Here is a 14,686-nt window from a genome sequence, read left to right as displayed (position 1 = left end):
ATAGTACGAAAGATGACGCTAGTGTTGCACGGCACCAGGATGGACGAACACAATCATTGGAATGTACCACCCTTCACATGACTGTTCAGATCACATTCACATGATTGTGCACGGGAACGACCCGGGGTCGGTATCCAGCATGAGGGTGAACACATTAGCTCGATATCCTGTTATGGTGAGTTACAACATCCTTGATTCGTCAGTGCCCATCGGCATTTTCCATTGGCAGTAACTTGTCATTGGTGTATGAAAGGCAATAAATGCTCTTTTAAATGTTTGCAGTACTGTGTTGTCCCAAACGTTCCTTTGTCCCAAGAGTACATTTGAGCATGTATTAGTGATCACAGTTCACTCACAATGAACAGATGTTTTACCTTCCAATTATGTGCAAAACATACCAAATCCCATGCAACCATGTGGAGGAAAGCTAAAGGCACTGGGCTCCAATAAGCTACAATGGTGCTATAAACATGGCTCCTGCCACTCTGTTTTCCTGCAACGCTTTGCCAAAACACTTCCTTTTTTTCAGCATATTAAAGGCAGTTTTAAGTCTTGAATATTTTGGGAGTGGCCACCAGCCTGTAATCTAATATCTTCCCATCACTTGCGCTCCTGCAGGCATTGCACAGAACTGATCCCAAGGCCAGTGATATCGGAAAAAGTGATTCACACACATATAAAGAAAATCCAAAAACCATACAATACTAGTCCTAAAAAACTGCAAATTGAATAAATATCCTTCTCATAAATATCCTTCTCAATCTATATCTTGCTTTTTCAACTCTGCACTCAATGCCTGCATTAGCAAAAGTGCTATGATGACATCAAATACACTTTGCCACTTTGTGGCAACGGGATGGGCATCACCGAGTCAGTGGGAACCCTACCTCACGAACATATTTGTAAGGGTTCCCAATGGGTGCCAGGTGGAACGGGCAGCTGCTGTAAGCCCGCAGTGTGTAGAGAATGGTGTTGTTCTTCTCGTACTGCGACACCACAAGGGTGTAGCGGGTGTCCCCACCTTTGGGAACCACCATCTTGCACAAGTAGTGCGGGCTGTTGATCCGCACGCCATCCAGGTACGGTGGAGGATCAACTACATGTGTGAATAATTAAAAAGAAAGAGACAAAAGGAAGACCTGTTAAAGATGCTCAATGCTCCATTGCTCTGCAAAACAGTTCCCTATGATAAGCCACTACGCTTGCACTGAAAAGATATAAAGCTGGTACTATTACATATTTGTGATACAGATGCCGAGGTGCATTTGCAATGTTCATCAAAAGGTTGCCATTGTAAACTGCAGTGCAATTTTAATTTGGAGATCGTTGGTAATGACATTGTCTCAGGAGCAAAGACAGATAAAGACACTTGCTCTTTACAGAACGAAGCTGCAGACTGGTCGCACTGTTTGTTTTATTCATGGAAAATTTATATAGACTTAGACATGATGCTGACATGCTTATTTTGCTCTCCACTACAGAAACAAAACACCCAACTTTATGGAGAGAATGCACTGGCAGTCATATGCAGCTAGTGTCTTCATAGATCGCAAATGAGTATGGCATATGTACTAATCACTTCTACACTGAGTCACAATTTTATTCTGTGCACACTAGTGAAAAAAAGGTGAGGCACAGTCTGCAGAGAATAAGGCTGGTCATTATTTTACTCTCAAAGAAGGCGCAAATCATAATAAACTCAGCCGACAAACTTTAAGCCACTGTTCTCAGATGAGTAGGCTTCATCATGCCAGTTCCATGGATTGATTTTTGTACATGTATGAGCAAAGACAAGGTAAGCTGGACTTACATGGCAGGTACACCTTTTTCCCGTTGTTTTTGTACACAAGCAGGCAGATGTACTCACGGTTGTTCGCAAAGTCCTCCTGCAGGGGCAACACACAATACATAATCAACACGAGGACTACACAAACAATGAAGAAGGAACACTGACCCTGTCTGTGATGTGCCGTGTCAGCAGGATCCAGACAGCACAGCCCGATTTGCTCAGCTCGAGTGAAAACTGTGGGTTCTCACCGATGTTGTACAAATCTTTGACTGGGCCAGTTCCAGCATTCCACGTCCTGCGGAGTGGATCCAATGCAAACAATGACAGCAAGGATTAACATTCCTTAGACAATAGTGCGCAACTTTCATCATGCATTCTCTATTTCTTTCCTTTGGTCAAAAGAACAGAAGGCATGTTGCCATGATGCAGCAAGAATTGCAATATGACAATGATGATACTGGTGACACTGAAGGAAAGATAACAAGGTTTTAGGACAGACTACCGGTCATCTTGATTATTAAGCTATACTTTGTAAATTATTCGCAAATACATTTTAATTTATCTCTCTGCCTGCAACATTTCGGAGAATGGGCACATTCTTTTACTTCTTTTTTCTATCAGTCACTTCTCATTTCTATGTGGAGTTGCAGTTTTTTCGCTACCTCCAGATTTATGCTGAAGTGCCTGGTACAAAACAAGTTCACAATGTTTTTACTCTTGCACATAAAACAGCAATTCAGGAGACGGAAGTATCAAAAGAGGGCACTTAATTAAAAGAACACATAACATCAACTTTAGTGTCATTTTTAGGCAACCATGTCCAAGAACTAAGTTGCAAGTCCCACTGTATGCCCATTGAAAGGACTAAGCACAGCCCATAAGCAGAGTTCTATGAGGACTCTTGCCTATGAGTGCAGTAAGTGTACTGGAACAAGGCCGGGTTCCAATTGAGGTAGGCGACATCGAAGAAGTGGCACACAGAGTCATAATCGATCCAGAACACTCCTGCAGCATGAAAATTCAGAGTACTTTATGAATGCACACATTTCGCATGAACTAGTTCAAGAATGAACTTTGTCTTATCAGCGCAAAGAAAATGAGGGTGCAAAACATCTGCAGAAAAAGAATGAAATAGAACCTGGGTGAACCCCGTTTGAAAAAACTTCAAAAAGTTCAAAGAAGTTCAGTCAGCAAGAATTTACACTGTGTAAACCCCTTTAAAGTTGTGGGGTTTAACGTCCCAAAGCAGGCACAGTGGGTCATGATGGACATTATAGTGGAAGGCTACCAATTAAGTGCGACCACCACCTGAGGTTCCTTAATAAGCACTTAAATCTGAGTGCACAAGAGTGTTTTGCAGGGGTGTGTGAATATCAAGTTTTCAATTTAGAAGCAAATTCAAATAATGAAAACCAAGTGCGGCTCAGATATTTTTCTAATACGAATACTAGTGGTTTTGTAAATATGAAATTTTTTTCGCCACCCAGAGGTATGGAATAAAAAGCAAGTTTGTTGCACAGCAAATAATGTACAGGCAAATTACGCTTTGTGGTCAACAAAATTCTCTAGTACAACACTTCTGCTTGACAGTATCACAACTGCCGTTAACTCATGTTGTCATGAAGGAAGGATAGCTGCTTAGCATGTTTGGGGAAGCGACACCCTCTTTCATATCACAATTCCCTCAGACACCGAAAAACGCCGCCTGCTGGACACACTTGTGTCTGCTATTGGCAGGTATCGCAATCCGAGTGAAGAATGGGCACCATACTTACACCACTACTCGCATGGATCTGTTTCTGGCACAAAATGTCATCATGCACGTATCTTTCAAACTGTGCTTTTGGCAGTGAAAATGTCTGCCACAAGCAAGTGAAGAGTGCTGCTGGTTGATGAAATTATCAAAGTCATTCCACAGCACTGATATGGAAACAGCATTTTCAGGAGCTTTCATTTCAGGAGAGACTTATCCTTGGTGTTTAATTTTCCTCGGTTCTTCTAAAGACATGTTTTTAACCCAGTTTGCTACTGAAGTCTCCTCGTGGTACTCAACCACTTTAAAGCGAGAGTCTAAAAACATTGCCAAGCTTGCTAATTTGTCAAATCTGTAGTTTGCAAACCGTGTTTTAGGCATTTATAGAGTTTAGCAGCAGACACAAAGGTTTTGACCTGGTGGCTCTTATTATCCAGATGTATGAAGAGGCAGTACAGTGTGGGTACCTGAGCTGATAGTGTCAAGTAGCCATAAGCATTATAAATGCATCAATTACAATGCTCTCTTTTTACATTTAATACGCTTCATTGAACAGCAAATATGCTCCACCGCAATATAGCCTGTATGCTTCGCCGCATAACACAGCTCTACTGCGGTGAAGCTGACTTCAAACAGTGACAACAGCAATTTTGGGGCATTCCAATATTTTAAATAGTAAAAGTGTCTTTCAATTCGAATCGAATATTCGAAATTTCAAACATTCGCACACCAGCAGTTTTAATGCATTTTGCTCTCATGAAAGTGTGAACCGAACCACCGACCTCATGTTCGGCAGTAGAATGCCATAGCCACTGAGCCTACATGTGAACCTTTTTTTTTTTCTGTCTCCACACGTTCTAGTGTACTAGCTGTTTAAACTTATGCTATACCCACAACCACAGCCAGCCAGTCTGGCCATGAAATACAGTAAAGATGGCCTCTCAAGACTATGAGTTGTTGTCCACTGGATGAGGAAACATGAGCACTGACATGTTGAATTAACTAAATTATATTACAGGGTTTTAGGTGCCAAAACCACATTATGATTATGAGCCCCACACTGAAGTCGGGGACTCCGGATTGATTTGGACCACCTGAGTTTTTTAATTTGACACATTTGCCAAGTAAACTATGCCCAATAGACTCAATGCATAGGTGCAGTTGAAGAAGACATTTTAATTTGTCTGCATTGATGTGTAAGGCAGTGGAAAAGAGGGTAGGAAAGTTGGCCAATAAGTGAGCTTAAGCCTAAACAGATCAAAGCCCACTTGAATGGAATGCCCATTTGAAGTTCAATGCATATGATTGCAAAAAAAAAAAAGATGTGAAATTTCATCTTTTATGCCTCTCTTGGTAACCATGTTCGATTCTTTCTACTGAACTGTATTTATCTATTACACACATGTGCACTGAGCTCTGTCAAAACAACACACCACCAGATATTAGCAAGTTCAGCATGAACAACTCGTCCTAAAATATGTGATATTTTCACACTGTTTTCATTGGATATATACTCTTGTTATAAATGCTGAATGAAAAGTGCAGAAATTGAATCAATTCGCTTACACACAAATACAAAACCTCTATTAGCACATTTATTGTACCAATGGTTGCAATATTTTGTCTGTTGGTGGGAATGAGATGCAGCTACATGAAAAAACTGGGCAGTTGGCTTGCTCTTCTAGTTACTTTAATTTGGCTAGAGCTTCATAAATAGGACAATAAACCCTTTTGATCTATCTTTTTGACACCATCTCTCTAGTACACAAATATTTCTGAAATTTCTTACATCAATAAAGATTTCATCTCTGCTTTCTATTTAAGAATATACTTTACTAGACTAATGACAGCACATGCTGCACTGCACGAGCAATATTTTAGCTCCTTCATCTAGCCAACTGACATGGATTCGAACTGCCACTCTCCATTGTTTCCACCTATGACCTACTGACACAGTAATTCAGGAGCCATATTATGCAACGATGCTTCTCATCTTCTATTCTTCTTGCCCTTTTTCATTGGCTGGAACAATGGGAGGAATTAGTTATCACCAGTATCGGTCACTCAATGCGAATACTATCGAATACAATGCAAAGAAATCAATACAATCAAAGAAAATAATCTTTATATAATACAGCCCCAGTATCACATATCAAGACCTTTCATCATAAACAGCAAGCAAATGTCACAATTCGTCCCTTAGCAACATTCCACACTGTAATTTGGAAATACATTTCAGAAAGTAAGTAAATGCAGTGTAAAGAGTACAGTGATGCATTTTGTGTGTGCACACCTACATGGTCATACCATTGTCAAACATGGCAGCATTGTGTGGGTCATATCGCAATGCCTGAGCCAGGGCAGGTGTCCAGCTGGTGGTGTCACGCTCCGAGAAACGGCCCTTCCAGCGCAGGTGGCTCCAGGGGTTTTTGAGCAGGAAGAGGCGCCGACCCTGAAAATTGACACAGCAAGATACCAAAGCAATTTTGTTTGTACTGTAAGCCATATTGCCATCAATGAGTCTTCCATTTATAATTAAAAATCTCAAGCATGAATTACAACAATTAGCAGAGGAGCTTGGCAATGCATGTTCTATCAACACATAAAAAACCATAAGGCAAAGGTAAGCTCAAAACAAACAGGAAAAACACACAGCAATTGACGGCTGCTGTATTTACATAATTTGTGACATTTTTTCTTCAGTTTGGTGCTTTGGAGAGAGTGTGTGCAAATTACGCAGGGTTTTCGCTTACTTGTTCCTAATAACATGCCTAAGGGGTCACAATCTGCAACATGTTCTTCACTGCACACCCACTCCATGCACAGCTTGCGCACAGTGTTTAAAAGGCTTGTTAACTGAAACTTTCAAGAGCTGCAGGACTAATGCTAGGCCCCCTGAGATGACAACCAAGTTCGTTTTCATACCTGCAGCTTCTCCTTCACGCTGTCAACAAGGTGAGTCTTGAAGCTGCTCGGGACCAGAAAAGATGGCAGCCGCAAATGAGCACTCGGTCGTCTTAAACAGTGCTGAGCCAATTCTACATTAATGCTTCATTCAGCCATCTTTTTTCAAGAACACAGATGTGGCTGCATTCTTGTACCTTCAATTTCAACGTTTTACACTTGAAAATAACAAACACTGGGAGTTTGTGCCCATCAGTGTTCATGGCCAGCACCACCACTCACCAGTGTTTTTCACTGCTTGCTGTTCTTATCAGGACAATTAAGATGCCCTTTTCACTCAATGCAGTGTTCAAAGGCACATGAGGCATCAGTGGCGTTTTGTCTCCATTCCAGATTTGGGACGAGAAGAAGTTTTCAATCGTGTGCAACGCTATTGCAAAATGGTGATATGCCACCACCTTATCTTTATAGTCCTCGGGTGAACACTGGCAGAGGTTAATCCTCCACATCAACGACAGATGATCAGACCTCGTAAAGCATGTCACTCCCCCTCTGCTCGCCTATCTCTTGCGAGATTGGCAGTATTGCTAAATAAATAAATAAATAAATAAATAAATAAATAAATAAGGCTGCTGCAGGCATCTGTTTTTCCTATGCTACCTTCCTTGCGTGAATTTCCAGAATCCCAGATGACATCAAAATACCTGAGGACCTATGCTCTTCAGTGTACAGAAAGAGTTCCTCTTCAATGGCAGGAAACTTTCACTGTTTCATTCCCTGAAAAGGCTCTTCCTCAGACTTATATTTGACAGCTCGGCTTTCTGTTTTCATTAGTAGAGCACTTGGCTCTCATTCACTTTAAACTGCTAGTTGGTGGCACAGTTCTTATTTCCTTCGGCACATTGTGCGACCATCACCAGAACAACCACTGAATCCCCAAACAAGAGCTGAAAACATCACTGACCGATGCAATGCGACACCCGTACTTTATTACCCAGTTTTATTAAAAATACATTTACTCGCATATTTTGTTTTTCCTGCGCTGCCTCGTGTCAGTGTTCATCTGCAGAAGAGCATCCTGTGTTCAGAGAAACTGTGCCTTTGCATGACCTTAATGCAGAAAATGTGTAGTTGTTGTAATCGCTTCCACTTCCACGCACGCCTCCACTACCCACTTTTTTTTCTTCTGCTGTTATTTCTTGCTGTTTGGTCAAACATGCCAAGTCTGCCTTGCATGCTACACTCACGCAAGGCAGCACATGGAGAACAAAACAAGCGAGTAAATGTGTGTTTTTCATAAAACTGGGTAATAAAGTGAGGGTGTGCACATTATGTGAGGGCAAAAATTAAAGTAGTAAATACCGTATCTGCTTTGTTAGTAAATCATATCTCGATTTAGTGACATCCGATTTTGTAAAATTCTCAATTTAACAAAGTGCTTTTGGTTCAAACTTCTGAATTTAATGAAATAATTCACAGGTCCAATCGACTATGTTAAATCAAGGTTCAATTGTATATAACGGAATGTTATCTCTTATAACAGTCGGGAGCAGTCCAGGCTGCATTTGTTCACTTCGGTGTTTTGAACGCACCTGCACATGGCGCACGTCAAGCATAGCGTAGGCGTGTGAAGGCACCAGACCTGACCGTTCTGCCTCAGCTTCACTCAACTCCCCAGTGGCAAGCGTGACCAGTACATCCCCACGTTGGTGGCGCTCAAGCAACTTGTTGAACAACGCGTCTGCGTCGAAAGGTGTGTCCGCACTTCCATGAAGGCTCACGCGCTCAGGGATCCAGCCAGTCAGTGCGTGCAGGTCGATATTCTGCAACAGGCACATGTTGCCGTACAAATGTTCACGGAGATTCAAAATTAAGAATAGCACTACACCAATAAAACATGTACAAGGAGGATAGCACAGGTGCCAACTTCCGATTGATTTTTATTGACAGAAACCTACACCAAAGTAAACTTTGGCACATGCATGTTCGTACACACACACACACAAATACAGTAACCAAACAAGCTTCGCAACCATACAATCGGTGTGAGCACATGGGATCGGCATGTTGCCTTGCCAAAGCTGTGGGGCCGGCAAAGACAAGCCAAGACATAGGCCGAAGTGCACAAGCACATCCAAAATTTGCCAAGTCAGGTTGCTCTTGCCAAGCATTTTACATTTTTTTCTACCAGAATACATACTGTAAACTGCCAAATACACATATCTTCACTTCACTGTCTCGAATCTTACATGTTCAGTCTTGTTATTACAGCAGAATACTCATCTGAAATAAAGCATGCCCAACCTAATTTTAGATTCACTTTGTTATAATTTTGATGTTCGACTTCAATAAGGATTGTCTCTAGTTTGCACAACATGAGGGAAAACTACTGAAAAAGAGTATATCAAAAACATCGCTACTCACAGAGTTCGAGCCAGGGAAGTCGTAGCCACCCATGACCTTCATGTAAGCCTTCTCCAGCAGCGAGACCCAAAACTCATTCTTGTTGTTCGAGTATGAGCACAGCATCTCTGAGCTCTTGCCCATTGGCAAGTAATCATCAATGACCACCTGACAGGGGTTGTACCCAAGAAAGTTAATTGACAAGAGTAAAATTAATTAATAGGTAAATGTTGAAAAGAAAATTAAAGAAAATATATATTACCTTTCTCGGCACACCATTAATGTTAAGCTTGACAGTGTATTTGCCACAAGGATTGTACACTGGCTGCCCCTGTCGATTTTGAGGGAAAATTATGCTGAAACGAAACAAAGCATAAATCAAGCATGCACCTAATTTCTTAGCAAGAAAAAATGGGTAAGCGTCTAATTTGAGTTGCAGAATGACAGCCGGTTTTATAAAGCCCACGTCGCCGCAATTCATCCGTGTTCTGTGGTAAAGCATACGGACGCTGCAAAGGCGGTTTTGGTTTTGTATCCAATTGCACGCACAGACAATTTATGGCTTTTTCTTTTTAATTGTGGGCCAGAGTTATTGCCTGAAGATTTTCCTAGGGCAGGCTGAAAACGGGTGTTTTCGTTTGAGGTCAGCATAGTGGTCAGGCGCGTATGTGCTGACTGGGCAAATTTGAATTATCTGGCAAAGGCCAATTTTAGGATCAAAATAACGAAAGTTTGGGCCCATAGAAATGCTTGGGTGCTGGTCAGGACCTTCGGTCTGGATCGAATTAACTGAGGTTTATCATGTTATCAGGCAGACAGAAAATTGTTGCAGAAACTGTTCCTTAATTTATCCCGTAAGAGTTGATAGACTGCCATAAAGCGATACGCCCAGCTGGTACACCTTATCCTAAACGCAAAGAAGTGAAACATTTAAGTGCACATCCAGCAACAAACATAATTGATTTTATTACATTGAAATGCTCACTACCACTGCAAAGCTGGCAAGTGCACAATGTAATAGTCCTGACCTAAGCATAGGAATAGCACCACCGAACGAGGTGTTCCTTTTTCAGCACAGAAAGCTTGAAAGATTTGCTTTGAAAACTGGGTGGGAGAAGCACACACAATGTTATGAAAATACAACTTGGTGCTGATACAGTTGCCAGACTTAGCAGATGTGCAGTGGCTAAGAAGCAGGAGTGGTTTCTCTTATAATTCCTACAACTGCATGAGTAAGCAGCTTCAGTGTCACATAAATATATTTTTACTGATGTTAACAAAGTGGTATTTTTAAATAAATTTAACAAAAATGAGAAGGGTATTAATTATTTTCCAAGATGGACTGTGCATCAAAGTCCGAGTTCAAACAAATAAAAGGCACATAAATACACTACATTGCCCTGCTAGGCCTACTTGATTTAACATGCCCCAAGTCTTTGACAGACAGTACGGTCACAACAGTTCTCTGCATTCTGAACATAATTTTGTTATTTGACTTTGCAGCTTGAATCACGATACATTATGCACACAGTAATTCACAGTTAGGTAAATAGCATCGTTAATGCTAAAACAAGTAGTACAAATTTAACAAGCCATTAACTTTATAGGAAATACTTGCTAATGTGATCTGTCAAGCAGGCATCTATTACAGAAATGTCGATGAGCCTTCAACGTAAAAATTAATCTATTAACTTCTGAAATACTAACAAGGTACCCCCTAACAGTGGTCAACCATATACATTAAACACGCCTATAGAATATCCATGCCCTTACCCTGTAATAATTTTTTTCTTGAACCGTTTTTCGTAGAGGCCACTCACAGCCAATGATGCCACAAATGAGCAGTCCGAAACAACTGTCTGTGAAGAGAACAAAAGACAAAATTATATGGCCACGAGCAATTTAAAACACAAGCTGGCAAAGGCCAAGTAATGATCAAGAATTATGTTCAAACTTCAAGAAGAAGGCACGAGATACACTTGGTGGTAACGCATTTATTTATTCCCAGTGCGATTTCACATAGCCTGTTATGCTGGCTAGATACGAGAGCAGATATAAAGCACCTACTCCAGACTTTCAAGCTTCAATCAAGAAAAGAAAAGTCGCCTGAACATAATGAATGGATCCAAAACTAGGTGTGGATGCAACATACTCCAATATGTGTACTTGCTTACAGCTATCCCAATGTGCCCTATCTCATTTAAAATGCGCTGTGCAGCAGCTGTAACGGTTCTTTTCCTTCTGTATCCCCACCCTTTTTCTTTTTCAGCAAGCGATACCCCACCTTTCACATAGAGCTAATTTACTAACATAAAATGGGCAGCCCTGCTCTGAAGCTATGAGGTATACAGGGATGGTAACAATTACAAGCAACAAAATAAGCAATAAAGCAAAATGAACATGAATGCTTCAGAACTCAAACCCCAATTCAGTAAGGCAAGGAGATCATATGCCATGCAGCGCTCTTGCTTGTGGATAATGATGAACATAGAACATGGTTAGGTCTTGTCAATTATGCAACGTGTTTCTACACTAATATATGGCATACATTATAGGTAACAGTGTAAAATGGTGTCTCTGGAAGACTTATCCGATCCCTGCCATTGTTGTTAGCTCTCTGCTGAAAAATATCTAAATGCACTCGTGATGGCCTCACTCTTGCCAATATTTTAGTAAGGTGTCCTTAGTTTACTACTGCACTCCTAAGGATGCAGGTTGCATTATTCTAGTCAACTTCTCTTGCCTGTTTTAAACAAACATTGCATTCTACTACACCATGCCAGTCTAATGCGACCAGTCATACCTGGCGAATGCTGAAGCAGTCCACCAGCTCAATGATCTTGGGGTCGTGTGACAGCTCCTCGAGGCGCGCCCAGTGGCTGAATGAAGCACGCTGTTTGGGCGACAGGGATAGCTTGCCATCTGGATCACAGAATGGCAGCTTGAATGCAAAGCGGTCCCGCTTGTCCGTCTCCAGGAAGGGGACATACTCCCGACCGTTGATCACAGATGTCTTCCTGGGCCGGGTGCGAGGCTCACAACATGGCACAGCATTGGCACATCACTGTGCGCCACCATTCACACATCATGGAAGTCTGCAACCATTCCCATGTTTCTCCTTCTCTTTTAGCATAACATACTGCATTTTGTAACAATGAGTAGGGCAAAATCAATTAAATTCTGTAGCCCTTGTAGTTCCGGCGTAGCAGTAATTTATTGTATGGTGAGCCATCAGTATTTAATCAACAACAACAAAGCCGCACCTAAGCACGCAGCTCCGCGCGCTCGAACAAGAAATGATTGGACCAGCTGCGTTCAGTGATTTCCTCAGTGTTCGACAGACTAGAATAAAGAATCCCACTATTGTACTTGATAGAGAAAAAGAAGGGGAAGGAGAGGCCACGAGCCTAGTCACAGTCTCACTTTTCAGTAGAAAGCTGAACTGTCCCACAGGCATGGAAAATGTGCCTTTCTGTATGTAACATACATGCATTGACACGCTTTCTAGCATCTAGTATTCTGTTGCACAGATATTTTGTTCCTCAATTTGACAATGATATCAGAGCATTAGGCACAGCAGAGGCATAAAAGAGTGAATACCAGTATGCTGGAAGACGTATCCAGATGCAGAACATTAATGGCGACCATCTTGCAATGCTTCGTTCAACTACAACACATCGTAAATGTTCTCATGTTGCATGATTTTTCTAAAAAGGAAAACCAAGGGATACTCTAGTTGTTTAGAGGGTGGGAAGGAGCACAAAATTTTGTGCATATTCCCACACACTGAGTAATTACTAACTTGCCCAATAATGCACACAGCTAAGATACCCTGGCCACTCATAACGTTGCTGCTGACACGTTTACAGTGTTGCGATTTACCTGTTTATGAGCAGGTAAATTGAATACACACTGAAAAGCCTGCTGTAATGTTACTGATTATTATTGCAAACAAAGCAGCTACAGTCAAACTTTGATACACCGAACACCACATTTAACTAATTTTTCAGATTAACAAACATTCAAAAATCCCCTGCAGACTGTTTATGCACATGACTGCTTACGCACATGGACAAATGTAAAGCTGTGTCTGGTGGTCAGTGGCGTTCTTGTGGGGATGCCACACAGCCTGCACTTTCTGGACAGTGTCATTTACACACATTTGGGTTATGGGACAGTTCAAGTGTCCGCCTTAAGCAAGACACTTGTGGTGTTCATGGCAAGGAATGCAAGAAAATAAAGAAAAAGAACACTACGCTTTGGAGGCAACATGGACTTTACGCCTTGTCAGTATTTTTGTAGGCGTCATTGTTTCATTTGTACATGCCACTGTCACTATATGGTGCATCAGTGGTGCATGGCAGCAGAACAGAGGCATTTAGTACAGCATTCCCTGTTGCCAATGCATGGCCAAAGCTAAATGCTGTGCAACCATCTGGTAGACAGAAATTCACTTATTTTGAAAACAAGTCATCATTAGTATGGATCACTGAAGATAAAGATGGAACAAAAGTAAATTTTACCACGTTCTTACTTTCTTAGTGCGAATGTGACAAAAGGCACCGGAGCCACAGTGATTTCATCTGAAGCAGGCGCACAGGAAACTGCAACATGCTCACACTAACTGTAAATGTTGTGCAAAGCCTGTGTGCCACACATAAATGGTAATGCCCATCACGGTAGTTGTAAAGCTTCCTGCTGCATTTGTGCATGCACACTCTGCATCTGCTATTTTATAGCATTTATGAGGGTTTTGCAAATGCGTCACAGGTGCTGTTGTTGGTTGGTAATGCCTCGCCCTCAAAGAAGGCTCACCTGAGGACCTCAATCTCGTCACGCGTGTAACCGTCATTGCCGCTGATGACCAGCTTGTTCCCTGCATCTCGCACATGCTCCCCATCAGCTCCAGGGAAGCTGAGGGAAGATGACGTGGTGGACGCCTCAGAGCCGAGTCTGGTGGTCAGCGACGTGCTGGAGGCCTTGCTGCTGCCAGAGGGTGGTGGTCTGGCCCCCTCAAGTATGGGTGCGGATGGGGCAGGTCGAATGATTGTGCTGCCACTGCCGCAGCTGCTTGCCAACTTGGCCTTCAGGCTTTCCGCCCTGCACACGCGCAAGGGCAGTGTCATATTGCAGTGAAAACAGGCAATAACTTCTGAGGAACTTAAGGATTGCATGTATTTGGGCCAGTTGGTGTGCAACTGGTCCGCTGCATTCGTTTACTTTGGGACCCTCGCCTGCATACTATTAACAACCAACTATGTACCTTGAAAGAATAATAACCTAAAACTGAGACTACACGTGGGTGAAAAGTACATGGGACACAGCAATAGAAACAGGAGAATACATTCAAAGCAGTGCAAGAATAGGACACAGTAAAAGCAACAGGTCAATGCGCTGTGCAACCAAATGTTATGCACCAACAACCAGCCCGAATGCATACCATCTGGAAGCTGGACAGTGGGATATGAAGGGTGCCTTGATTGAAGGCTCCAGGTTTAACTTTACAACCTGCAGCTTATGGCATACTCAAGCAGCTTCAGCCAAGCTCTTTGTTGGCGGTGATTAAGTGCTGTTACAAGACTGGATCCAGAGGTAGACTGACTGTGCTGAAAGTTCAGCTGCTTCCAGAACAATCAGAGGAGCCAGGTGACCAGGATTATGTTGGATTCCATTGTACTCCCAGCTTGAAAGTGAGAATGCCCACACATTTTCAGCTGAAGTGCGGCACTCTGTATATACTATGTGATTGTGTGCCGAGTACTTGATTTTGGTTAGCCAAATGTAAAACATGCCCCTAGAGTGCTCGAAAGCGATCAGTCAAATGTAGCATAAATCTA

General features: G+C 42.1%; 1 protein-coding gene across 3 annotated transcripts in view; it reads right to left on the bottom strand.

Moving 5' to 3' along the window:
- The window catches only part of LOC126541722 (calpain-7-like), a 43,682-nt gene that overhangs the window by 22,320 nt on the left and 6,676 nt on the right, over positions 1-14,686 (bottom strand). For all 3 annotated transcript variants that reach the window (XM_050188628.3, XM_055076878.2, XM_050188627.3), the window contains 11 exons: positions 13,665-13,949; positions 11,653-11,866; positions 10,623-10,708; positions 9,112-9,205; positions 8,871-9,017; positions 8,039-8,269; positions 5,850-5,994; positions 2,695-2,794; positions 1,955-2,084; positions 1,811-1,886; positions 888-1,096 (listed from right to left, as the gene is read on the bottom strand). In XM_050188628.3, coding sequence (XP_050044585.1) covers positions 888-1,096; positions 1,811-1,886; positions 1,955-2,084; positions 2,695-2,794; positions 5,850-5,994; positions 8,039-8,269; positions 8,871-9,017; positions 9,112-9,205; positions 10,623-10,708; positions 11,653-11,866; positions 13,665-13,949 — 1,717 coding nt within the window. The remainder of the gene's footprint in view (positions 1-887; positions 1,097-1,810; positions 1,887-1,954; positions 2,085-2,694; positions 2,795-5,849; positions 5,995-8,038; positions 8,270-8,870; positions 9,018-9,111; positions 9,206-10,622; positions 10,709-11,652; positions 11,867-13,664; positions 13,950-14,686) is intronic.

The sequence above is a fragment of the Dermacentor andersoni genome, chromosome 2, assembly GCF_023375885.2.
Source record: "Dermacentor andersoni chromosome 2, qqDerAnde1_hic_scaffold, whole genome shotgun sequence".
Taxonomy (NCBI): domain Eukaryota; kingdom Metazoa; phylum Arthropoda; class Arachnida; order Ixodida; family Ixodidae; genus Dermacentor; species Dermacentor andersoni.
This window is presented reverse-complemented; position numbering and strand designations above follow the sequence as displayed.